A 27,844-nucleotide genomic window follows, 5' to 3' on the forward strand; every position below is an offset into this window, starting at 1 on the left:
ATGTGAAGTTGCCTAGTTCCTCACCACTGGCCCAAGAACCGGTGCCAATCTACAGGTGTGCCAGAGTGGAAATCACTAGTCCCTGCGCCCTTGGTAATAACTGCTGGTTGATAGGCCAGTGCGCAGGGCTGGTGCCAATCTACAGGTGTAAGATGTAGTTCACTGATTTACATCTTTGAAGTAGAATGTTCAGAACAATGTGTCAGTTATTGTAAGCCCTTGGTGATGGCTGGGTTTCACTTTTGGTTCTGGTTTCCTGGTTGTTGAGCCACACGCAGTGATGCTCAGGGATCATTCCCAGTGGAGCTGGGGGGACCATAATTGCTGGGGATCGAACCATGGGTTAGGCACAAGTAAGGCAAAGGCCTTCCCTACTGTGCTATCTCTCTGGCCCCAGGTTTTATTTGTTATCTCATACACATATGAAAATTCAAAAACTGACTTCCCTTTTTTGTTTTTCCTTTAATACATTCCTCTCAATAAAATACATTGATACTTACTTCCTCCCTTCATCTACTATCCTGGGAGCTGCTTTTAGCTTCCCTACCCTATCTATATTCAGTATCCAGTCCTCTCATTCTACTTCCAAAAGATGAGTCAAATCTAGTAGTAAAATATTTAAATTTTGTTTTGGCAGGGTTGGACTAAGTTTTATGAATTCTCCTTATCAGATCTTCGAGCTGGATACAACATCATTGACAGGATTTTTGATGGTAAGCCTGATGATGCGCATTTTTACCTCTGATGGTTGGGAAGGGCTGGAGCGATAGCACAGCGGGTAGGGTGTCTGCCTTGCACGCAGCCAACATGGCCGACCCGAGTTCGATTCCTCCGCCCCTCTCGGAGAGCCCAGCAAGCTACCGAGAGTATTCGATATGCCAGACACAGTAACAACAAAGTCTCCAATGGAGACGTTACTGGGCCCGCTCGAGCAAATCGACGATCAACGGGAGGGCCTTTTATGGTTGGGAAGAAATGCCGAGGGCTATTGACAAGTGTGCTTTCTTTAGGGATGACTGAGCTTCTTATATTAAGTTACTTTTGTGTCTGTCTGTCCAGTCTGCTATGCTGTGTTACCTGAGAGTTCTTCCATAATGTGTCATCAGTTTTGATACACCCATTCATTTCTTAGCTGCAGCGTTCAGGAGGAGGACAGCTGCAAAGAACTGGTCTTCACCTTGTGACCTTCTCAGTTCAGCTGCGTTATTCATATCTGTTTCTGGGGAACTTAAAAAACTTAGGAGAATGGTAGAGCAAGGATGTGTACAGTCGTGGTTGTATGATCAAGTAGGAATCGGGAATCAAGGTACCAACAGAAGCTGAACTAGAGTCAAAAACAAGATCACCCGGTCTGTTCTCCTAAGGTCCCCTGGCTCATGCCTCTTATAGGACACGAACAGAAGCATCCTTGGAGGTTGTGCAGGGACACAGTGGCATAGAGCAGGAAGCAAGGGCTGCTCAGCCCTGCCTCCCGCTCCTCCAACCCATCCCTCGGCCTGTTCTTTTTCAGCACGTCACACCACTTTCCACTGAATTGTTTGCATTTAAGCTCTGCATTATTATTACTCAGACATCTTGTGATTTGGTCATTTCCGTCCTGTGTCCCAAAGGATCTTTATTCTGTACTGTCAGCTTTATCAAGTGTCAGCTCCATGTTGGCACTCTCTCATAAAAGACTTTTCTCTCAGGAAAGTCAAATAATGCATCTAATTCCTGCCTGAGACTCACAGCCACCAGCTTGCTCCTTGCCCATCCCTCCAGCCAGCCCAGGGGCCACACTGGTGCCCAGAAGCTGTTGTTTGAATGTTTGCTTTGGATGATTGTTTTTGAGAACACTAAAACTTTAGCCTATATAGAATATTTTCAAATATGTGATATTTAGAATGCTACCAGGAGAGTATTAGTGACGTTTTAAGATGAGGTAACCAAAGCAGTTTGAGTTTTTTAAATTTTTATTGTGTTTTAAAATTAATTTCATCAAATGATTTTTTATATCACATCATTAAATTGATATAAGAGGTGATACAATAAGATTGAGTTCTATGGTAAAATTAACCATATTTTTAAAAAATAATTCTGCTATTGAAAACCTTTATACTTATGTACATACATATATATAAAATCAATGCAAAAAATGGTCCTAATAATATTGATATAAATATTTTATAAATATTTGATATAATGATTCTATAACTATGAGACCCAGAACTGTCTTAACCTTTAATATTGAGGTTAATAATATAGAAAGAAGAAGAATGGTGTACATTACCTCATAGGTTTTATTTTTTAAGAAGTTTAAATGAGAGAGTCCATAAGACTAAACTTTCAGCACATTTAATATATTGAGTATACTAGCAGTAGTTGACTGTTAATCACTATTACTATAACTTAAATTCTAGCCATTGCTGTTTATTGTAGTAAAAAAAACTTTCCTAAAAACAATGAGTAAAAGAAGAAAAACAAGATTTTGCTATGTAATTCTATGAAATATTTCATATACTGTCTACTTGTATATCTTGTAAGGCTCATTGATGTTTTTCTGTGTTCTGGTTATCTACATGTGGATGAACTGGCATGTCCATTTCTAGTACATTATTAGTGAATATCAAGGAAGACCTAGATCACTATTCTGTGCAAAGTCCCGTCATAGCTCCTTTTCCTTTTGCAGTAGCCCTGGTGGCTATTGAGTCCTTTACTCTACAGGGGATAGATAGTTCTGCAAGAGACAACCTGAAAGATGGTCCTCAGGCTGACTGTAGAATGTTCTCCTTCCTGTTTGTGATCATCCCTAGTCATGAAATAGAACTACATATGCTAAAAGTAATACTACTTAGTGCTGACTCATTGCATAACTTTGTATTCATCATATTTATTGCAGGCCCAAGATTTAATTTTATATCTAATATTACCACTGAACTTTGATTCTCAGATATCTGTTGCAAAGTGAAATAGAGAAAAGTCCTATTGTCATTTTTAATACTACAGTAATGAAATTTAGAAGACTAATATATGAAGTGCTTTATGGTTTCCATATTCATCAGATTGTTTTATGAACTGAGTCTTTATTCATTATGTGAGATTACTCTGGGCCTCTTCTTAAGACTGTCCCACCTCAGGAGGTAGTGTTGTGTGCAGGTAAGACCGTGGCTGCAGTGTGTGAGGATCTCACTCCAGCCTGCCCTGCAAGGTTGCATGACGTTCTTACTCTGGTGACTCAGCCTTCCTATTTCTCAGCTATACAATGGGGTGGTATGAGTGTTGCTGTGTTTGTGTTTGTGAGGCTCAGTGCAGTACTATGTATATGTGAAATATATATTGAAATGTTTTATCAGAAAAGATATGTTGTGATTAAATATCATCTCAATATTAACCATTGTACAATTATATTAATATGAATGTTAATGAGTAAAGGAACTCCTAAATGCATTAATTGCATGTATATTTTATATCCTTTATTATCTGAAACCAGGAATTTTGTTGATATTTATTCTATTTTTAAATTTGGTTACAGGTTCCAAAGATGTTCAGTGGGAATTTCTACATGGTCTGCTTGAAAATGCTATTTATGGAGGACGTATAGATAATTATTTTGACCTTAGGGTACTTCAGTCATACCTTAAACAGTTTTTCAATTCTTCAGTGATTGATGTATTAAACCAAAAGAACAAAAAAAGTGTTTTCCACTATTCCATATCGCTACCAAAATCCTGCAGCATTTTGGTAAGTCAAAGTACCTCCTTTCAATCTATTACCCAGTACATATTTGGGCCATTTATGTTGAAAAACAGGCTATTTCTTTCCATGTGTATGAGTAATATTCACAAAAATGAATTATTATATGTTCCGCCTCCTCTTGGCCAGAGTCTATAAACTGTAGTTAGGTGTCTTCTACACTTTTGGGAAGTGTAGGGTATTGTTTATTGTACCAGGGTATTGTGTGCAGGTAGGATGATAGGACATAGCACACAGGTAACTGTCTCTCCACCCTGTTCTATTCTTCACTCTCACCCATAGACTCCATCACTGAGAAATGGCCCTATCTGGCCCCTGGGGGTTTTGTGGTGTATCGAGGGAATTTTCTTCCTAAGTGGTGACGTTTAGTGTCAAGGAGTGAGCAGATAGAGGGCAGACCAACTTAGTATATATTTATTTCGGATCACTTATCCTGAGATGTCATTTTTTTAAAGTTTAACTTTAATACTTTTATATAGAAAAGGCTGCAGTGAATGTTTGCACAGTGAACCAGGCACACACCTGCAGTGGGGCTGACATGTCCACATTATCCCAGCACCCCACAAATCCTCTTCCCACCTGTGTTCTTCTCCAGCTCCCCAAAGGATACCGTGACCCATCTCTAACAGATGAGTATTGTCAGGTTTTGTGCTTCGCGTACAATGAAGCACATGCTCTGCCTTCTGGTGAGGATAAGTTAGTTCCATGTGCACTGTGCTGCAGAAGACATGTCCAGTCTAGAGATGGGGATGTCTCACAGCCACTGAGAAGCAAACCAAGGGTCCGACTGGGCAGATAGTCCACAGGACAGGACAGCAGATACTTCAGTTTTAATCCTTAGGACCACTAGGTTCCCCATTACTACCATGAATGACCCCTGAGCACTCCTTGGTATAGCCCAAGAAAAAAAAAGAATAGAGTGATTTATAAATTTATGAGAATCAGAGTTTAGCTTCCGAATTGGATAAGGGAGCTAAATGTTTTGTGTGTTTGTGTGTGTGTGTGTGTGTGTGTGTGTGCGCGCCTCCATCTAATGCATATATAGTCAGACAAAGTCATATACATGCATACATATATTTGTACACATATATTGTGATTGAACATTTTCAGGAAGTTTATAAGTGTTGGACTATTAAAGTTGGATATTTTCAAAGAATAGCATGCCTTTCCCAAGTTAACATATCTATAAGTTTGGAGGAAACAGTTTGGGGCAGTGTGACAGGATGGTGGGTGAGGGCAGGAGCAATGTGTGTGCAGTTTAGAAATATGGGCAGCACCTGCCTCAGTCATGTGTCTCTCCTGAGAATGTTAAGTCTGATTATTCCCATTCCCCCACCAAAATGAAGATCTCCTCTCTCCCTGTACTCACTTTCTTGTCTGGACTCTTGAAATGGGATACTGCTCAGATATGACATGCTTTTGCAGTACTTGCTTTAAGTAGGGGGCTGAAGCCAGAGATTACCAGTAAGTTTGCTACCTCTCACCACAAACTGAAGACTCGTGCTTGAATTCCTTGCTGACAAAGCGGTGCCTGAATGCCAATGTGTTACAGGGTTGTACTGGTTCTGTCAACTTTTTATGAAGGAATATCTGTCTGTCCCGATAAAATCAGGACTCCTGTCACGATTGGGTTTTGATAGGTTATAGGGAAAATTATCAGTGGACTTCCCTGCAAGAACACTTTTGTATGGTAAGGACAGCAGCTCTCAAGCCAGGGTCCCTTTGATTGTGGAGAGTTGGGTCAAAGCTAGGGATGTGGCGCATAGGCGGGGAGGCCTTGGGTCTGATTTCTGGCACCTCAAAAAATGTCATATTTATCTCTATGTGTGTTTACACATCTATTTGATATCTGTACATATATATGTGGGCTGGAGTGATAGCACAGCAGTAGGGTGTTTGTCTTGCACGCAGCCAACATGGCCAACCCGAGTTCGATTCCTCCGCCCCTCTCAGAGAGCCCGGCAAGCTACTGAGAGTATCTCGCCCGCACGGCAGAGCCTGGCAAGCTCCCCGTGACGTATTCGATATGCCAAACACAGTAACAAGAAGTCTCACGATGGAGACGTTACTGGGCCCGCTCGAGCAAATCAATGAACATCGGGAGGACCGTGACCGTGACATATATATGTACATGCAGAGAGATATCAAATCACTTTCTTAACAATAGTAATAACAGAATAATTTTCATAAGACTGAAAGATTGATCTAGAAACTATAAAGTATGAGTCACAAGCAGTTCACCATATCCTCACACCCCCTTCCTTTCTGGTTTGAGTGATTTTCTTGTTTACCAAGAAACTGCCCTCCTTGCCCACGCAGGACTACCGTGCCGCCATCGAGACGCTTCCAGAGGATGACAAGCCCAGCTTCTTTGGCCTGCCAGCCAACATCGCCCGCTCCTCTCAGTGTATGGTCAGCTCACAGGTGAAGCCAGCAGAAACCCACCCAAAGAATATTGCTCCCAAGGCTGAAAGAAACACATGTATTTTTTTTTTTAACTACTGCAGAACCTATGGGCTAGAGCGATAGCACAGTGGGTAGGGCGTTTGCCTTGTACGTGGCTGACCCGGGTTTGATTCCTCCACCCCTCTAGGAGAGCCTGGCAAGCTACCAAGAGTATCTCACCCACACAGCAAAGCCTGGCAAGCTCCCCGTGATGTATTCGATATGCCAAAAACAGTAACAACAAGTCTCACAATTTGTTGTGAGACAGTACTGGTGCCCGCTCGAGCAAATTGATGTATAATGGGAAGATAGTGCTATTGCAGAACCTATAGGTTTTTGTTTAAACTTTACTTTTTTCCCAGATAATACTCCCACTTCTGTGCTCAGGGGTATTCCTGGCAGTGCTTAGAGCCATGCAGGGGACTGAATCCAGCCTTTGAGCCAGCTCCCTGTCCCCCTTCACCCGCCTTTATTTCTAAATATAATATGCGGCTTATTTTTGTACCTTGTAAATGTGATGCTTGGAGTATTCTAGGACTTCATTCATTACCACCGTATAGTATTTATTACATAAACATAACACGGTTTATTTACTTTGGGGATATTATAGACAGTGACACTATGAATATTCATGTTCTTATTTCCTGGTTTGTCTGTGCGAGAGTTGCTATAGGGTATAAACTTAAGAACAGAATTCTCTCCTGGACTGGAATAACGAGAGTCCAGCAGGGAGGGCGTTTGCCTTGCATGCAGCCAAACTGGGTTCCATCCCTGGCACCTCATGTGATCCCCCAAGCCCTGCCAGCAGTGACCCCTGAACACAAAGCCAGGAGCCAGCCCTGAGCACTGCTGGTTATAACCCCTCCACCATCCTCTCTCCCCCCAAAAAGAGAAATGGCCTGAATCAGTTTTGTATGGTTAGGAAGAAATTTTCAGATTTTGTCAAAATCTTCATATTTTTATGAAGAGCTTTTTTTCAATGCCTTTACCAAGGCATTTCAAATTTATTAGTAAATTATAATCTATAACAGTAAAATATATTTATCTTAGAGAACTTTGCATTTCTTTGTAAACATACTTTGTAAAAAGTAATATAATCACTTTACATACAATACAACTAAGTATATTGATATACAATACAACGAAGTAGATTGATAATATCATTCATTCTGCTTTCTTTTGTCTTAAATGGTCTTAGAATTAAAACTATGCAAGTCTTAAAACAGATTTGCCTAGAATACAAGTCAGAAGTGCAACACTGTACAAGTGCATATTGATTACCTCCCCTGCTGCTGGCAGAGTTGCAGTTTAAATAAATATGATCCGAAAATGATCTCCTATTTAAAAATAGTAGATCTGGAAGAAAATAATAGCTTAAGCTTTCTTACTTGAAAAAGTTAAATTTACAAAAAATGTGTGCCTTCTTTAATCACCAGTGGAAGCTGCTAGACTTAGTGACCATTCATGCACTAATCTTGGTCAATAGAAAAATCATTACTACTTTTTTTGTTTTTGTTTTGGGGCCACACCCAGATGTGCTCAGGGCTCACTCCTCCTGGTATGCAGAGCCCTACATGTGTTTCTGGGTTTCAGTCTGGCACTGGCTACATATAAGGCAAATGACATAACCTCTGTACTGATTCTCCAGCCCCATCGTTACAGTTTAACAACAAAATTAAAGCATGTGGTTACCAGTGCCCAACAAATAACCCAGTGACATAGGTAAATAGTAAATTAATGTAGCCTCTAAAAACAGTCTGATACAATTCTTTGTTTTATGTTTGGGGCCAGACCTGGCTCAAAGTTAAAAACTATGGATGGAAAACTGATGGAGAAACTTGCAAGACAGGGGCCAGCTTCACCTGGGTGCTTTTTAGGACTGAATAACACCCTTCTTTGGGACTGCTGAACATCTTATTCCTTTTTCTTTTTTAGTTTTTGAGCCACAGTGAGATGTGCTCAGAGATCAGTCCTGAGGGACTGGGGCAGGGCGTCCTGTACAGTGGGGCTAGAATTGGTGTTGGTCATGGGCCAGGCAAGTACCTTAGCCCCGTACTCTGAACACTTTATTGTTTTTTTTCTGCTTATTTATTTTTTTTTTGAGGGGAGAGTGGGGCACCACCCACACTCAGCAGGGCTCAAGGCTGATTTCTGGCTCTGTACTCATGAATCACTTGGTGGGGCTCATCTCGGGTACTGAGGATCAAACCCAGGGTGCTGTATGCAATGCAGATGCCTTACCTGCTATGTGCCCTTCTCCAGCCCCAACATTTCATTCTTAAAATAATTTTAACATCATGTATACAAATAATTGAATCTTTTTTTCCTTCAGACAACTTTTTTGCATTCTTATTAATTTTCTGTCATTTTTTACAAATTTCAAACACAGTAAATGATAGCAAACGTTACTGGAGTTAAATAAAATAGCCCCTCTTCTGACTACCAGCTAGTGATGTCTTGTGTCTGGCAAAACTGATAAATTAGGTGCTGTTGCAAGGTTCAGATGGAGCAAATGAAAATAATCTATCAGAAAAACAAAGAAAATGAAACACTGAATCACCCAATATTTTCAAGATGAGTAAATCAATCAATAGCTCCAGAAGTAACTTGAGTTTAACGGTATGATTGTGGATGCTTAGCAATGAAGTAGTACATTCCTTTCAAAAGATTGATGGCCCTTATTTGGTTGCAAACTTTACTGACACAAGAACTAAACAAATCATTACCCCAAGCTTTTACGAAACAACTTATACCTTTCAGAAGTTTAACAGAAAAGTAAGCAACATGCTGCAAATGTTAATAATTATAATTCCTACTTAGGAATAACATAACTGGATTATCCTGCTAGCACTGAAATAACCAATTTTAATATATTAAATGTCATATATTGTGATATAATTATACATTATAAAATACATTTCAAATAAAATATTTATGAAGATCAATGACTACCTCAGTGCCTGTAATCTGAAATTTAGTATAATTTCTGGATCATTCTTAGCAAGTGATTAAAAATTAATGTTGAAGTGAAAGTTATTAATACTATTTTATTTAAGAAAATATGAAAAGAATTGATTTTGATGAGAATAATGAAAAAGAAGTGGTTAACAAGAAAATTGCAAAAGTTAAATCCCTAATTGGAGGAATAATCATTTAGTCTGTCTCATTTAACTCATTTGAAGCTGAAGTAGAAGAAACATGAAGATGACAACTTCAAATGAACATAGGACCTTATAGTCTTGAAATTTTTTATCAACAAATAACTTGATATTTTACATTTCATACACTATTTAATCTTTCTATAATTGAATCTTTTCAAAAAAACTTTTAAATTTGTCAGCATTTTGAAATTCAAGCTAGTAAAAATGTAAAATACTTTGGATTGTAGAAATGAGAAAATAGGGGCTATAAGATATTATTGATAAACTCTTCCTTTTTTTGGCTTTTTGGGTCACACCTGGTGAAATACAGGGGTTACTCCTGGCTTTGCACTCAGGAATTACCCCTGGTGATGCTCAGGGGACCATATGGGATGCTGGGGATCAAACCCGGATTGGCCGCATGCAAGGCAAATGCCCTTCCTGCTCCAGCCTGATAAATAAATTTTTGATCTAAAGAAATAGCTTTTCAAATAAGATACAAAAATCTACTACTGTAATGTATCATGGTGTTTCTCAATTTCAAGTTCTTTAGTTTGCTTAAATTAATCTGATATGTCAAGCCAGATGACCAGAGACAACAGAATTTAAATCTACTTATATTTGGTCTATTTTATTAAAAAATATGAAACCTTTATGCATATGCTATTTTCAGACTGAAAGTCATTTTCATTTATTACTATTTGTTACTTTTTTCATTCAGGTTATTTCAAAGTTGAAGATCTTGGGCAGATCTGTAACAGCTGGTTGCAAATTTGATCGAGAAATCTGGTCTAATGAACTTTCTCCTGTCCTCAATCTCTGGAAGAAACTAAACCAGGTGAGCAGTGAAATACTCAATTCCCAGTGTGGTGAGAAATCTCCAACAGCAAGGCGCCATTTTCGCAGGCGTTATTCCTGCCCACATTGGATGGGGCTCCCTTTCCCCACATCCCTGCCTACACTGGTTGTTTCTGTTCTGTGTGACGTGTGCCACTGTGTGAGGTGATAATCTCACCGTTGTTTGAGTTACATTTCTCTGATAAGTGACAAAACATTTTTCAGACACTTCTTGATCATCAGTATGTTTTATTTGAGGAAGCTTCTGTTCATCTCTTGTCTCCACTCTTATGGGGTTGACTGGGTAGAGGTTTTTTTTTTTCTATTTTTCCAAAGGCTTTCTATGTCTTAGACATTGACTTTTTGTCAGAAGAGTGGTGGAAGTATTTTTCCTAGTCCATGGGGTGTCTTTTCATTCCTGTCCTGGTTTCTTTTGTGGTACGGTAGCTTCTTAATTTGTTTTTTTAAGGAGCTTATGACAATTTATTACATTCAATATTCCAAATCCAAATCCCACCACCATTGGGCTTCCTAATTTTTTATTCCATTTGTTTGCTTTTGCTTCCATTTGCTTGGCCAGTGGCATTGAATCACTGAAGATGACCCTGGATTCAATGTCATGAACAGTTCTGCCTGTTTTCCTCAATATATTTTATGGATTCAGGTCTTGTATGGAGATTTTTAATCCATGTTTGAGTGTGTTTCATGGTGTGAAAACAAAAGGTCTGAGCTCATTTGTTTCACGTTTGACTGACCGGCTTTCTCAGAACCATTTGTTGAAGAGCTTTCTCTGCTCCACTTTATTCTCCATGCATCTTTGTCTGATTAAGTCACCAGATTCTCGAGGGTTTGTCTCTGGGCTCTCAATTCTGTTCCATCAGAGAGTCTGTCCTTAGTACAGTACCCTCCTCTCATTACTATGGCTTTAAAGTACAAAGTAGGGAAATGAACGCTATTATTTGGGTCCTTTTTTTTTTTTTGATGTAGCTTATGTTGAGTCTGTCTTGCATCTCTGAATCAGATTTTACTATACCATGATGCATGCTCCACTACCTCCACTCTGCATAGTTATTTATTATTTTATGTATTTTATATTTTTTTCTCGTTATTTTATATATTCAGTTTGCAAGTATTTTGTTGAGGATTTTTGCATCTACCTGTAGCACAGTATGTGTGTGTGTTTGTGTATGTGTGTGTAGGGATAATGTTACTTCCTAAAATATCTTTGGAAGGTTTTCTTCCTTTTCAATATTTAGAAAACTTGGGAATAATATATAATCTTCTTTAATTCCTTGATGACATTCACTAAGACTGTTATTTAATTCTAAATAATTTAATAAGCCTTTGCATTTATTTCTGTGACAGAGGCTCTGATATATGGAACCTGTAAGATAAAAATATTCACTGGACTTGGGCCAGAGAGATGGTCCAAAGGCTCGAGTATGCACATTGCATGTGGGAGACCTGGGTTTGATCCCTCGAACAAGTGATCCCTGCCACACTGGTGGAAGTGGCCTCTAAACACTGCTGCACAGGGACCCTCCTCTCACCTCCAGGTTCTCACCGCTCTAGAGTACAAGATCATCTTGAGCTTTGCTTTCTAATATTCCATGACTAATGTTCAGATTAAAATCAAACACATGGACATTTAATCGAAAGCCAGATGAGGCAAGTGACTATGCCTCTTTTCCTGCTCTGTCCACACTATTTGGCACTGTGTCTCACATGGTTCTCTAGTCTGGGTTTCTGTCCTTGTGCCGCTGTAAATGCCAGGGAGTCCAGAATCACCTCCTGTGTATTGACAGATTTGTGACGTTTGGCCTTTTATAAGATTATTTGAAACAGGAGGGAATAAATGGCTCGAATTACTTCAGCAATGTTCCTTTTCAGCAACTCTAACATGACATATTATTTGTGTAGAATTCAAACCTGATTCATCAGAAAGTGTCTCCTCCTAATGATCGACAAGGGTCTCCGATATTGTCGTTCATCACTCTTGAGCAGTTTAACGCAATCCGCCTGGTGCAGAGTGTCCATCAGTCCCTTGCTGCCCTCAGCAAAGTCATCAGGGGAACTACCTTGCTGAGTTCAGAAGTGCAGAAACTAGCAAGTGCGTTACTAAACCAAAAGGTGAGCTGGTTCCAGATCTGTGTTTCCCTAACCCTAGTAGGAGTGATGTTCCCATACTGTAGAGTGTCAGGAGTTTCACAACTAGCAGTGACCAAAAACTCACACGAAAGTTGTAACTGACTAATATAACTGAGCTCGAGCGGGCCCAGTAACATAGCCTCTAGTGCCTCTAGTTGTGACTCAGCTGTACCTGTGTACACCGGGGAGGGAAGCACTGTGTGTGCACCTGCATGATATTGTGTGCCTTGGCTAACTGGGATCCTCTTTCAATCACAGTGTCCTCTCACCTGGCAGAGCAAGTGGGAAGGCCCCGAGGATCCCTTGCAGTACCTCCGAGGCCTGGTGGCCCGGACACTGGCCATACAGGTGAGGCCCCACCATCATTCTGTGCAGCTGGAAATAGGGGTGCAGACCCAAGGGGGGCTACTCACTGCCGCTGTGATCCTCCTGATGTTCACTTCTCATCCAGAAGCTGCCGAGCAGGCCAGGGCCAGTGCTCTCTGCAAGCCTGGTGCCACTGGTATCTGTTCCAGGCTGCCTCCCTGGCCCCTAGCATGCACTTTGCCTTTCACTGACAGAGGAATTTCGGGTAATAAAATGTGCCTGCTAGAGATCAAAACCACAATGAGATATCACTTCACACCACAGAGACTGGCCCATATCCACAAGAACAAAAGCAACCAGTGCTGGCGCGGATGTGGTGAGAAAGGGACACTCCTTCACTGTTGGTGGGAATGCCGACTGGTTCAGCCCTTTTGGAAAACAGTATGGATGACTCTCAAAAAATTAGAAACTGAGCTCCCATTTGATCCAGCAATACCACTCCTGGGAATATATCCCAGAGAGGCAAAAAAGTATAGTCGAAGTGACATCTGCAATTGTCTGTTTATTGCAGCACTCTTTACAATAGCCAGAATCTGGAAAAAACCTGAGTGCCGGAGAACAGATGTAAAGAAACTTTGGTACATCTACACAATGGAATACTATGTAGCTGTTAGAAAAGATGAAGTCATGAAATTTACATACAAGTGGTACTACATGGAAAGTATCATATTAAGCGAAATGAGTCAGAAAGAAAGGGATAGACATAGAAAGATCGCATTCATCTGGGAAACATAAGATAAGATAAGAAAGATAAAGGCCCTCCCGTTGATCGTCGATTTGCTCGAGCGGGCCCAGTAACGTCTCCACTGGAGACTTTGTTGTTACTGTGTCTGGCATATCGAATACTCTCGGTAGCTTGCCAGGCTCTCCAAGAGGGGCGGAGGAATCGAACTCGGGTCGGCCATGTTGGCCACTTGTAAGGCGAACGCCCCGGAAACATAAAGTAACAAAATAGGAAACTAACACCTAAGAATGGCCGAGATTAGTACCAGGAATTTTACTCCATGACTTGGAGGCCAACCACACATACTAGGGGGAAAGGGAGCTCAGATAAAGAGGGGAACACCAAATAAAGGTGTTGGGAGGATCCTCCCAGGATGAGAGAAGCATGCTGAGACCAAACATGATTGCCACTCAATGTTTCTTTTGCAAACCACAACACCCAAAAGGAGAGAGAGAACAGAGGGGAATGCCCTGCCACAGAGACAGGGTGGGATGGGGGGGATGGGGAGAGGTGGGAGGGATACTGGGATCCGTGGTGGTGGGAAATGGGCACTGGTGGAGGGATGGGAATTTGATCATTGTATAATTGAAACCCAAGCACAAAAATGTGTAAGTCTGCAACTGTACCTCATGATGTCTCACTATTAAAAAATTTTAAAAAATAAATAAATAAAATGTGCCTGCTAGAGAGCCTCCGCCAACATCTCTCTGAGCCCCTGCCCTCCCCAGCTGCCGCCCTCTCTGAGGAGCTGAGCACAGATGATCTGCCTTGTTCTGTCCTCTCAGCCAGCTGACAGGAGGCATCTCATCCTGCTCACACTGATTTTCCCAGGTGCTGGCAGGGGACTCTCCCTCTCACAGGTCTTTACTCATGTCCCCTCGAGAGCCCCTCCTGGTTCATCCAGTTTCAAACTGCAGCCCTTTTCCTTCCTGGGACAAGTTCTGTGTGGTCAGTGGTTTATTTCTGAGACCTTCTTTTCCTGCCAAATCTACCACCAGCATCATAACTTTATTCTTTCCCCCACAAGTAACATCATTTTCTCCTAAGACTCCCATTGTTGGTCCAGAGGACAGTACAGAGGTTAAGACAAAGCCAACCCTGGTTCAAATCTCTGACACACCCAGGGGTCCCTGAGCACTGCCAGGTGTGACCCACAGCTCCCTCCAACCGCATAAAGCAAGAGAATCCTGATGCTAAAAGTAATCTTACCAAAAATCACTTAAATTCTCATTCTTTTCCTGAGTGTATTATTGTACTTTGGAATGTTCTTTTGTACTTTTATTCTTGGAAAAGTAAACCATTTTTCCAGCTTTGTAACTCTTACAGCTCTTAGCACAATACTTTATACATAGTAGGTATTCAGTAGACTACTGTAGGAAGAATTATGTAAATAAATTTGGGAAGTAGTCAGAGTGTGGCGCAAAAACCTAACATCTGCATTTTCCTCTCTGAATCTTGGAAGAGGCACCTTGGGGACCTTTTTTAGTCCTATATTTTATTTATCTACTTGGTCAATACTGAGGTTCTCTTATACAAGAGGCATTTAGAAGTTAGATAATAAATATTGTATTAGAATATTTGAAAATTCCAGGATTGAATATACAGCCAAACTCAAACAGTATTTTTACCATCACAGAATGAACTTGGGGTATATATTTGAACTCTTACCCAGTTAATATAGTTTTCACATTAAATAATTTTTCAGAGGCAAGTTTTATACTGTGATGCTAATTTCTTACCACTGTGGATAAATACTTATGTGGTCAGCTCTCTGCACCCTTGAAGCCCTAAATAGAAAGTAGTCTCTGGTCTGCGGAACCTATCTTTTACTGAGCAATGCCATAGACCATGCTATTATCCTGCTCACAGAAGAGGAATCTGGACTTTAGAAATGTGACAGTGTAGCAGCAGAATTGCCTTTCAAGGTAACAAAAATATTCTGGGAACTTTCTCTGCATCTCTGCTTTTACCTCCTGCATCCCAATTGTTATAGCAGCTTCCCAAACGACAATACACAATGATCCATTGGCAGAAAACACAGGGAATATTTAAAGTCTACTAACAAATTTGCCTGTTGAATCTTGCAATTTCTTTTCCTTGCAAGTCACAAGTTATTGTAACAGCCCTTATTTTCACAATTTTAGGGTTTTCCTTAGCCCAGTACATTGATTTTACCATTTAAAATTTTTACCATTTAAAATTTTCTATTGTTATATCTTATTTAAACATAGTTTATTAGTGTATGGAAAATTTTATATCATGTAGTTTTGTCTTGGAAGAAAACTGTCATCCACAGTCCATCCACAAACTTGTCTGAAGAAAATACTATGGCAGGTTTTGAACAAAACACTGTATAGATTTTTGTTTTGGTTTGGTTTGGGGGCCACATCTGTCTGTACTCAGGGATCATTCCTGATTGTGCTCGGGTAACCAGCTGGGAACCCAGAGATCAGACCCTTATTCTGTCTCTGCCTGTGATATACCCACTTATTAGTATACTGAAATGTCAGTGTTCTGTTTTTTAAAGGTAAGATTAGGTATATTTTGTTTTCACCACATAATCCCTTGCAAAAATTGACAATTACTTCTTTCCTCCAGACTTGTTTGCTTGAGATACTAAATAGCCTTCCTAGAAGATTAGAAAACTCCTCAGAACAGGAAAATATTATGTAATTTTTGATGTGCCTATTCCATGAAAAATTATGTAGCTGTTGACTTAACCTGATGATCAGTTCTCTCAGTTCCTATATATAATAGCATATAGATAGAGCTCTAGATGCTAAAGGTGATAAAATACTGTGTTCAGTGCTAGAAGTAGGGAAGGAAAAGGGGCGGTTCAGGCAGGGGAACAGGAAAGACACAGGAAAAGGAATCAGAGAAGTCAAAGGTCAGCACCAGGAGCGAAAGGTAGTGTCCTCAGAGTGAGGCGGGCCTCATGCTAAGATCATAGGGGCAGGCGTGGGGCACCACCACCGGGATTTTATATCTGTAATTACATATAGGTCTTTAAGATGTCTCCTAGTTTCATATTTCTGATGCATGTGATAAGTATATCTGACTGAATGACTTTTTTACTAGGTTTTTATTCCCCCACTCACCCCCGCCCCGAACTGACCTATGTGACCTCCGGGTAGAAATTTTTTCTCTCCTAAGCATCATTAGGATAGAGCATCAGTTTGACTTATGTATAAATCCTTACTAGATTATTCAACACTGACTTTTTAAAAGACTTTTTTAAGTACCTGTGCATATCTCCCCCTCTAGAATTGGGTCGAGAGAGCTGAGAAACAGACCCTTCTCTCTGAAACCCTGGACCTGTCAGAACTCTTCCACCCGGACACGTTTCTCAATGCCCTCCGCCAAGAGACTGCGAGGTAATGAAACTGAAGCATATTTTGATTCCTCCAGAATCGAGAGAATGTGATCTGAAGCAAGCACAGCAGTTTATTGTTCAATCCATATAGTTGTGTGATTTCCTAACCCTTGCTTTTAAAAGCAATACTTTTTAAATTAAAAGTTAGCTGCATTAGGATCTGTATTTTATTAGACTTGAGAAAAGAGAAATCGAATTTGTAAAATTTGTCTTTAACATCTAGATCTATTGTGTCCAGCACCTTAGAGGGAAGTTAAATAACATTTAAAAAAAGGTCATTTCTTCATCACACAGGCCATATGCAGCCATTGTATGGAGCTGCATGAAGATGCTTTCTCTTTGCAGAACATTATGTGGGTGTTGCTGCCTCAGCTTCTTGATTGGGAATAGTATTATGGTTACCATTAGCCTTCTTATGACATGCTCAGATGAGGCTCTTTTAAAGTTAATATTAGATGTTGACATCATTTAACAGCACTGGGGCTGCCAGTTTATATAGTGCAGCTGATAAACAGTTAATTGAGCACCTACCAATAGTCAAAGTGGAGGATGATCCATTCCTCATGAAATTTCCAACCTGCCAACACTCAGTTTAAGTTGTACTAAATCTTGTATTACTTTTCATTTTAATACCTGACATTTGGTACTTTAATTTTGCAGGGCAATGGGCTGTTCTGTGGACAGCCTTAAGTTTGTAGCATCTTGGAAAGGTCGACTACAAGAAGCAAAGCTGCAAATTAAGGTATCAGACTAATGAGCCTGAAAATTGTATCACAACATGCCATAGTAAGGAGACTGATGGCAAGTGTTGACCTCAGTGCACTGCTGGACACAAACGTTGATTTTGAATGATACACAGCTGAAACTCACAGGATGTTTTTAATATAAGAATGTTCTGGGTAAAACATGTTCACAAATGAGGCTCAGTTCTCTTAGGTTGCTTGCCCCTAAAATCCGTTTAAGCAACTCTTCACTCAAGTATCTAAATGGAGCAAATGTCCTTACACAACAGTTTGTGAGGACATTAGCTCACTGTTAAAAATCCAGCCATCTACTGTAACAGAAGTCAGTCTAACTAGCTTTCTTGTTAACAGTGCCTTACTTTTACATAGAATTGCCTCTTTCCCTTTTGCTAGTGCTATGAAACTACAGTGTTTGGGAGCCACACCTGGTGGTGCTCAGAGGTTTAGTCTTATCAAAAAAAAATCACTATTTAGTTTAAAAAACACTAACCCCTTTAACTTAAAATCAGGTGCTTCCCTTTTGTAAGCTCCATTTATAGAGTGCTGTTTCCCAGTTTTGTGTCTCGGCTGGCACATATCAGCACTCGTGACCTGTTGATCTGGTGTCTACAAGAAGAGACGCCCCAGAGGCCCCTTTAGCCTCCACTCTAACCTGACCTGTAGCACACCAGAGCCTGGATGCTCATCCCTCCCATTCAGGAGGCCCCCTTGGCCTGGATGACTCTCCCTCTGTTTCAAAGGAGACCTCGAGCCATCGATGCTGGAGCCCAGAGATAGAGATTGCTTATGCTAAGACAGGTCCCCTTTTGTCCCTTTACATCTGATTGTGACCTGAGCTTCCAGGAGATAAGAGTTTACTAGTGATATGACTGTGCTTACGTAGAGGGAGGGAAGATGGGATATGTAATCCAGGGCCCATGTACTTAACATCAATACCGAGATTCAGAAAAAGCAAGGGAAATGAGCTTTATTCTGTTGGCATGTGTCATATTTCCATAACCATGACCCCTTTGTAAATGATTAATGGAGTAATCTAAGTTTCTGCTATCTTTTATTAATGAATGTAGTTTAGTTCCTTGATGGTCTATAGCAAATTTCTCTGACAACCAAGAATTTCTCCGAAAGCTAATCTATGTTTTATTATTTAATTCAGTGTTTAATATAAAGTTATCTACTTTGGTCTAGTAAGAAAATTCTTTCATTTGACACCCATAAAGATTTATTAGGACAATATTTACAAATAGCAATTTAATTATTGTGTTTAGTTACAATTTTTAATTTAGAGAGGTAGTATCTTCACATAAGATTTGCAAGTAATTCAATATAATTCTGTCTTTGGTTTATTTATATAAGAGCACGTTTCCTGGATTATCTTCAGTTTCTAGGAAAAGTAGCAGATAAAAGGCCTTTGTTAGCATCTCACTATTTGCAGTTAACAAGCAAACTATTTCTGTCATTTCATTTCTAACATCCTGACTGAATTACACCAGTGTGTCAAGTGGTAGTTCCCCCAAACAATCAATATTTTAAACTCTCTAGACCTACCTAGGAGAACATATATGTATATTGATTTTTAGATCTTGAATGTGACCCTTTAAAATATCCTCACTACCATTATTGATTATTTTTGTTAAATAGCAACTGCAAAATTTGATCCAGGAAAATATGTTAATCAAGTTCACATATAGGTTCTTTCCCTGTGAAATCTGGATGCTCCCTTCCCCTTTTGCTCCTGTGGTTTGTCTGGTTCACAGATGGTATGTGCAGGCACTTTCCAAGTGACGTGCCCCAGGGTGAAGGGCAGTAGAGCACCCGTGCCAGGTGAGGCAGTGGCTTCCTTTTCTTAAGCAAAAAGGGGTTGGCTCTAGCTCACCGTCCCTGACCCTACTGCGTGGAACTCAGCAGAGTGGAGACAGGTTTCCTGAGGACAGTTTGGGAGAGCTGGGGATCAGGGCATCCTCCTGGATTGGCCCAGGGGGTATTTTTTTGGATAGTTTATCTTCCTGAGCTCCCAAACATATAAACAGAAAACCTTTAACTGTTTGGAATGAAACACATGTCTTGGCAGTTTCTTATTCTAAAACTATCAGATATTCTCTAAATTTTATTTTACAAAGCCACAACTCCAAGATCCTGGCCCAACTCTCATCACATAATTCTAGTTTACCACAGCTTTTGAAACATCTTTGCCTAGTTCCTCCATATCCTTAACTATATAACTAAGAAGAAATTTACATTTAAAACATAAAGGCACTATTATGTACATTAGTATCTTTAAGTTTACACATATGCATGTACATATACCCATATATATGTACATGCATATATGCAGAAGTTTGGGGCACCGAAAGAGTAGAAATAGCAAGTGACCCCTCATCTACTATTGATGGGAATGGTATCAGGGTCAGCCTCTTTGGGGAACAGTAATGGAGATTTCTCAAAAAATTAAGAATTGAGCTTTCATGTGACCTGGCAATTCCACTTCTTGGCATCTAACCCAAGTGCCCTCAAACAGATGAGTGATAAACCCTGATGTGTGTTTGTGTACACACACACACACACACACACACGTCAGCTCCAAGGAAGATTAAATAATGCACTGCACGATGGATGGGTGTTAGAGGGTGTCCTGTTCAGTGCAGTCAGAGGGCCAGGTAAAGAATGATGTCTCTGATAGATTGATGTCATAAGAGAGTAACAAATGTCTAGGGGGAACAGACCCTAAGAGTCAGTGTAAGAAACTGAGTTTGCCAAGGACGTAGCACTGTCGTCCCGTTGTTCATCAATGTGCTTGAGTGGGCACCAGTAACATCTCCATTGTGAGACTTGTTGTACTATTTTTGGCATATCCAATATGAACCAGGGAGCTTGCCAGGCTCTGCTGTGCGGGCAGGATACTCTTGGTAGCTCCATCCCAAGAGGGATGGAGGAATCGAACCCGGGCCGGCCGTGTGCAAGGCAAACACCCTACCTGCCATGCTATTTCTCCAGTCCCAAGGGGGGATGGAGGTTAAAAACTTTATGCTGAATTAAAACTGGAAAAAGTCAGGGAAGACTAGAAGTTTGTTTAAGTGTTAAAAAAATAAAACCAAGAATATTATGAAAATAATTTTTAGTTTCAGGATTCCGTAGATTTAAATTAAATCAAATTAATTTGATGTCTAGTTTGTTCAGCTCTGCATGACATGTCAGCAGTTCTGTGAAGCTTATTCTAGTATCTAACAGGTGATGTCAGACTTCCAGGCAGGAAACAATGCACGTTCTTGTTCCTAATCATGCTTGTCTCCCCTTCCTCCTAGAAAAAAGTATAAAGGCAGAACTTCTTGGATTTCCTTTAGATTTACATTTATTTTACATTAAGGCATCTGTGGTTATGTAACTTATGACATCTTAAAGTATTTCAGAAAAGTTATTACAAACGAGAGTTCATTGCAAAGGAAGTTCACAGTGAGAACCAATACAAGCCTTCTCTACCTTCTCACAGAGATCCTGGTGTTTGCTACGAGCTTCTTCTGCCCCCCAAAAGTTGAGCATGAAGGAGATGGGTGCCAGGGTTCCTGAAATCCCAGACTTCATGCACATTTTCATACTTGTTTTTATCCCATGGCAGATCAGTGGCTTAATCCTGGAAGGATGCAGTTTTGATGGAAATCGGCTCTGTGAGAATCAGCACGATTCCCCCAGCATGTCACTAGTTCTCCCTTGTTTTATGGGCTGGATTCCCCAGGTAAGAAATAATGATGATGAAAAAGCAAATATTTTGTCTTTTCAATAAGATATTCTTGGTTGACAATAAGAATGACCATTCATTACACCTGTTTTTTTTTCAGCAGTGTCTAAATGCTTTGCCTTTCATATCCTCTCCAAGCAACCCGAGGGTGGGGGGGGGGGGGTGCAGTTAAAATTAGTATCTCATGGAGGCCCAAGAAGTGTCTCAAAGCCTCCACATAGTCCCCCAGAACGACTGGCAGTTTGGCCTTTATCCACAGCCTTCTCCTCACTGAAAAATTTAAACGTTATATAATTTATGCAAAAACTTAGTGTAGTGGCTACAGGAGCCTCTTTCTGTCCTAAAGGACACATGCTTCCGGTGAAAGCCCCTACTTCCCCTGAGCTTCATTTTTCTGATGTGACAGTGACATATGAGAGAAGGCAGAAGATGAGACAATATTTTACTTCAGTCTGGCTATTCCTCAGAGACCCACCAAAAAGTAGGCATAACACACATTTTCATCTTAGGTGTGTAAGTTGAAAGTTACAGTGTCACATATTATCACAGATGAATTCAAATAGATCCTATTTATGTAAAGCGATGATATGGCCAACACAATGAAAAGCCTTCTAATGACCTTGCCAAGGAAAGGAGGAGGACAGGTATAAACAGGTTTGCTCAGAAGAAAGTAAAGCAGTAAACCGAGCCCAAAGAGCTAAGCTGGTTGACAGGGAGGGGACAGTGCCAAGGCCAACAGCCACTGGAGGCCAGTTACCAGGTCACAAGCCAGTGGGATAGGACAACACGCAGAACGTGGCCCTCTGACAAACAGGATTTCACTTTGTATATTATTTCTATCTAATTTTACTTAGTACACTTTAGATAATAGGAATGGAACAGAAAGCTAAAAATAATTCATATTGAAAAATAGTTCATGTAAGGAGGTGATGTTATTTGCAGTATTTAGTCATCAAAAGCAAAAGCTGGAATGAAATTTTTGTTTTTATTAAAGAAGTTTCCCCTTAGGCATTAGTACTTTCAGCAGTCCTTCCATTTCATGTCATGACACATGTTAACAAACTTATCAGGACTGGAGAGATAGGACAGGAAGTAAGGCTCTGGGTTCAGTCCCCAGTACTGGAAAAAAAATTTAACATGTGCAAAGTCTCTATGCTGAAAATATGACTAGTAATGAAAAAATTAAGCAGTATCTGAGAATAGCAATGTAAATATGTACCCCACAGTCAGATTCTTGTAGGTTAATAATTTTGTCAACCATAGTTGTCACATAGAGGTAAATGATGTGCCAGTCCCAAAGAGAAGCCCTGTACCCCAAGGCCTTGTCCTTCCATAGGCACCACAGTTTCATCGAGGGTAAATGTCACTCCACATGCCACTCACAGCATCCTAAATGCCATGGGTGCTCTCTGCACTCAGAGAACTGAATTGTCTTTTCCCTCAAAGACTTAATACTAACAAAGTTTGCTTTCACACTGTAAAGGAGAAGTAGACATTCTTGACCCAAGTCTTTCAAAACATGCATTGTTGTATTACTGAATTATGCCACTTTTATGTAAATTAAAGCTCTGGTTTCCTACCTTGTCTTGGTCAGACCTGACTAACCACATGGAGAGCCAGGTATCAAATCCAGGGCAGCTGCCTTAGTTGCTGGGCTCTCTCTCCAACCCTGTCTTAACACCTTTCCTAAAAAAAAAAAAAAAAAAGTCTACTGGTTGATGTGCATGTTAAAATTAAGTCATGTGTTAGAATAAGTCCACACTCACTTATGTGGCAGGGCCAGCTTCCTTTGGGGCCCATGCCCAGAGGTGCTGGGGGCACGGGCTGGTGCAGGGATCAAACCTGGGCCTGCTGTGGGCTCACCCCTTGGAGGAATCACTGCCTCCCCTGTTCCTGATAACTCAACAGTCACATGCTGTGTTCATCTCTATTTAATTTCATCAGACTAATTACTTCTATACTGAGTCATTTGGATGCTTCCTCGTATACTGAGTGTTCAAATACTTGCAAAAAAGGTATTTAACCAGTTAAGAAGTAACAATGGAACTTTGCATTGCACTGATGGTGAGAATGCCAGAGTCCCTAGTCTGTGCCTTAAGGGAAAGTCCTCTGCATTGTTCTAACATTGACTGCTCAGTGAAAAGAGACATGAAGGGTTTCCTGACGCACTGTGGTGGTTTGCCTTTACAATACTTAAGAGGTTTGGGTACCGAGATTTGAATCCTCACTTTAAAACAAAGGGGCCTTTTGGAGTGTATGTGTGAGCTGGTGATGGTCAGTTGAACTCGAAAGTTGGAAAAGCTGGAACATAAGCCAGTCATTACTTTGCTCTTTTCATCCTTTAGCCCCTTCAGCAGTGTTGACCAGAGCACGGAGCTTCAACTTGCTATTCATCCTCCTCTTGTTTTCTTTTTTGCTCAGCAAAGCTACAGGCAGTAGCTTTGTTAGGTGGCAGGGGTAGACAATGGGAGGGTGTCCTGAGGTTACATCATGCATTCTAGTCGTTTCCATTCACCAGAGATGTCATGTCTGTCTTCTCTTAGCTCGGGAGTTCAGAACAGCAGACAAAGAAAGACCACAAAGTATTAACTTGGGAATTACTGAGAAGTTAGGAAAGTTGTAGGAATTTCTGGGATCTCAAGCTTTGGTGAGTGAAGCAGAAATGGAAGAGTAGGAGGAAGCGCTAGGCAGTGGGGTGGCCGTGAGGGTCAGAGCACGACGGATTCAGCTTGGGGTACAGCTGCACACGAGCAGTCTGTTTGCTTTAGTGTAAAAAAGTGCTTTTTATACTCTGTAAAAACACTTTACATTATTTGATGTCTATATTGTTTACTGAACTAAATCTTAAGTTTCAAAGTTTTGGGGGGTATATACATCAAACTCTGGTTTTATCATTGTAGGCACATTTGCACAAACAATGCTCTTAATGAATGGATTTAAAAAGAACTTCAGAATCAAACACAAACAGAATTAATTAGAAAACTTCAGGCCAGATGGTGTCTTTATCTTTTTGGGCCAAGATTTCTCAGGAAAAATGGATTTTGTTACATTTAAATCAAGTTAAGATTTAAAAGTGTTAGTAATTAGGTTTTTAAAGGTACTTTTCTAATTCTTGGTAAGACAGGTTGAGTCAGAAGAGATGAGTATAAAAAAAATACACATTTCTAACAATGCCCACTGAGGCATGGCGTTAGGGCCTGGGGGAGAGCTCCAAGGGCCGGAGTTCAAACCCTGGCACTCTGTCAGCCCCACATGCCGACTGGCAGGCCCCCAGAGCCAAGCGTGGCCCCTGGGTGCCTCAGCACTGCTTGCGGACTCACCCCCACCACTCTGAGAAAGATTGCAGTTCCTTGGGAGGAAGGAGGTTTCATTTTGCTCTAGCCTATAGTCTACCACCATCCACAACATGTAGTTTTGTTGTTGGTTTTCCCCTAGCTTATGAGTAGGGCCTGAAGTAAAGACTTGTATACAACAGTGCAAAGTAATGGGTGCATGAGTAAATGTTTTCTCTGAGCACCCTTTAATAGATGTATCACTGGCCAGAAGGAGACATGTCTTATTATTTGGTTTGGGGGCCACACCTTGGCGGTGTTCAGAAATTATCTCTGGCTCTGCACTCAGGCATCCGTGCAAGCCCTCCCTGACATAACTATAGCTCTAACCCCTCTCGTTTTAGGTTGGGGAAAATGATGTCTAGAGGCATCTGACCCAAAGTAGGTCACTCTGAATGAGCACCCCAGGGCCTGTGAGAGATTTGTCTCCAGAAACACACACTATTGAGTTCTATTTTTGAAAGAAACTGTCCCTAGGTCTAATACATGCCACAGCTGTTTCCCAGCCAGCTGCTGTGGGGATTCTGTCCTGTGGCCTGGTGAGGAGCTGCTGGGTGCTCTCAGGCCCAGTTGCTTCCCTGTCCAATTCTAAAGGGAGCACAACTTTCCTTTCAATTTACATTCCAATTCTAAACATGAATAACCTATTCTTGAATAGAATAATTCCAGTAAAACAGTTCATCTTAAGTTTGAATGGGAACTTCGTCTTTCTTTTTTAAAATACATATTTCTAAGCTTTAGTCACTGAAGAAGTCTAGAAGGAGAATAGTGGATCACTCAGAACCCCAACAACATTATACAGAAGCAGTTCTCATAAAGGAACCAGGGGTCCTTGGGTTATAAACTAATTCAACCTCTAGGACAGGAAATGTATAAGATTGTAAAAAATAAGTAAATAAATAAATAAACCCAACAGCAGCTCAGGTGCCAACTTAGAGTACCCACTGTGCCAAGGCTAACAGTCTGAGTATCAATAAGCATATATATTAAATCTACCAATTATTAAACTGTCCTCAATGACTCCCCCCTCTTTAGAGTATACTTGGGAACAAAATTATTTTGAAAATGCATAAAAACATTAGTATTTATCAGGCCTTTTCTGTATGAACTGTACCTCAAAGTAATAAAAGAATATTGGTCCATGGAAATTTCTCTTTCTAGATATTCCTCGCTGAATGTAAAAGGAGAGTTGATAGTGGTAGATGACAAGTCTAATTCTGCATTGTAATGACCTAGGTACATAGTCATGAACCAGATATCCAGAGAGAGACCCCCAGACATTTTAGGCTGCTTGAATATACAGTATCAACTATGCAAATTTTTGTCAAAAACGGAATCAGGATCTGAATTGCCTACCAGATTGAGGTGCCAGGAATCCAGGGACTAGATGAGTACGGCCAGCAAACATCAGAATGCACAAAATCCTTATTTCTCTCCAAAGAGCCAGGACACTCAGGAGACAGAACTAATTCAGATAAAGTACATATTTTGCAGTTTGTAAGAAAAACTTAAAACTGATGGATCATGGTGATATTAAGGAATTGTTACTCTATCTCATGTAGAACTGTTTACAGATGAGGTTGTGCGGTCCTGGGGTTGGGGAACGCGAGTTGGCATGGTGCTGAGTGTGCATGATTTCCTGCCACTGACTGTCTTCTTGTGGCTTTGCCAGGATGCCTACGGTCCCTACTCCCCAGACGAGTGCATCTCACTGCCCGTTTACACCAGTGCTGAGCGGGACCGTGTGGTAACAAACATTGAAGTCCCCTGTGGTGACAACCAAGACCAGTGGATCCAGTTTGGAGCTGCGCTGTTTCTAAAGGCTCAGTAGGAACTGGGAGATGGAGAAGGGCCTGAACGAAAAGCCAGGTATTGGTTCCTTAGGCTGGAAATGAGACATATGCCCTGGACCATGAGTGTCAGAAGGCAATGTTACACACTCAGCCAGGGAACCAGATATGTAATATTTTATGTCAAGAGATTAAAATAGTTTTAATAAATATTTTGACTTTTGTTTTTGTATCATAATTAAAAATACTATGTTTAAAACCGCAGAAGACTATAGGCATTTAAGAATGAGTTTTCAAAGGGAATATATTTTTAAATGACCTAGAGCCAAATACTTAAAAGCTATGTGTCTGGTCAATTTTCTTGAAAACAAAGAACATGGTAAACCAGGCACATAAAGGAATTTCTTCCCATGAATGATGATGAGCTATCAAAACCTGTAAGGAAGATCATTGTTTGGGGCTCATGCACCTCTCGGGATCAAACCTGGGTCTGCTGCATACAGCATCTTAATGGGAGACAAAGAGTTCTTTTAAAAAGAGGAACAAAGTGGCAAACATGATTGCCACTCACTGCCTCTTTTGCAAACCACAGCGCCCAAAAGGTGAGAGAGAACAAAGGGGAATGCCCTGCCACAGAGGCAGGGTGGGATGGGGGGGATGGGGCGTGGGAGGGATACTGGGATCCATGGTGGTGGGAAATGGGCACTGGTGGAGGGATGGGTACTCGATCATTGTATAATTGAAACCCAAGCACAAAAATTTGTAAGTCTACAACTGTACTTTATGGTGTCTCACTAATAAAAATTTAAATAAAAAAATTAAAAAATAAAATAAAAAGAGGAACAAGACCCTTTCACCTTTTCTAGTCAGGAGTGCTTGGAAAAATGAAAATGCAGAAGCAAAGAGAAACCAAACAGCCCTCTGTGCCCCCCAGGGTGCTACTCAAGGTGTGGAGTGGGTCGGGGCCAGCAGCTGAAGGCGCATCAGAGAACAGGGACAGGCACGGAAAGTGCGGCCAGAAGGACGCCCTGAACAAAGCCGATGAGATTCTTAAATCCCACCAAAAAGTCAGATAAATCCTAAAACAAACTGCCACTGGATTCTGAAATCAGATTCTTGCAGTTCTTGATGAAAATGTTTCATCTGAGGAGACAGTCCCCGAGCCGTGCACACAGCAGACCCTGAGCAACGCATGCATGGCCTGTAGCCAAGCACTGGAACCAAAGCCAGAAACACACTAGAATTCTTTCTAGCTCAAAAGTCTCTTTTTTATAAGTTATCTTTTCAGAAATGTCCTGATTTTCCCTATAGATTTCTAGATCTTTCCCTAATGACCTTTCCCCTAAGCAGAACATCAAACCTGTGTGTGTGGGGGGGGGGGGGAGGGGGCATTTTTAGAAACTCCATTTCTAAAAATCTCCTTTTCCTCTTCCTTTTAGCTCAGATATTAGAATGACTTTATCCCAAAGAGTAAGAGTGCCACC

At 40.7% G+C, this 27,844-nt stretch overlaps 1 protein-coding gene across 1 annotated transcript in view; it reads left to right on the forward strand.

Annotated features, from left to right (window-relative positions):
* The window catches only part of DYNC2H1 (dynein cytoplasmic 2 heavy chain 1), a 157,184-nt gene extending 130,440 nt beyond the window's left edge, over positions 1–26,744 (forward strand). Inside the window, exons 81-90 of the mRNA XM_056114949.1 lie at positions 638–713; positions 3,512–3,720; positions 6,052–6,156; positions 10,039–10,155; positions 12,075–12,284; positions 12,561–12,650; positions 16,657–16,766; positions 17,426–17,507; positions 21,119–21,235; positions 26,243–26,744. Of these exons, the coding sequence (XP_055970924.1) occupies positions 638–713; positions 3,512–3,720; positions 6,052–6,156; positions 10,039–10,155; positions 12,075–12,284; positions 12,561–12,650; positions 16,657–16,766; positions 17,426–17,507; positions 21,119–21,235; positions 26,243–26,401 (1,275 nt within the window). The 3' untranslated portion in view covers positions 26,402–26,744. The remainder of the gene's footprint in view (positions 1–637; positions 714–3,511; positions 3,721–6,051; positions 6,157–10,038; positions 10,156–12,074; positions 12,285–12,560; positions 12,651–16,656; positions 16,767–17,425; positions 17,508–21,118; positions 21,236–26,242) is intronic.
* Positions 26,745–27,844: the final 1,100 nt, after the last annotated feature.

The sequence above is a fragment of the Sorex fumeus genome, unplaced genomic scaffold, assembly GCF_029834395.1.
Source record: "Sorex fumeus unplaced genomic scaffold, SorFum_2.1 ptg000028l, whole genome shotgun sequence".
NCBI lineage: Eukaryota > Metazoa > Chordata > Mammalia > Eulipotyphla > Soricidae > Sorex > Sorex fumeus.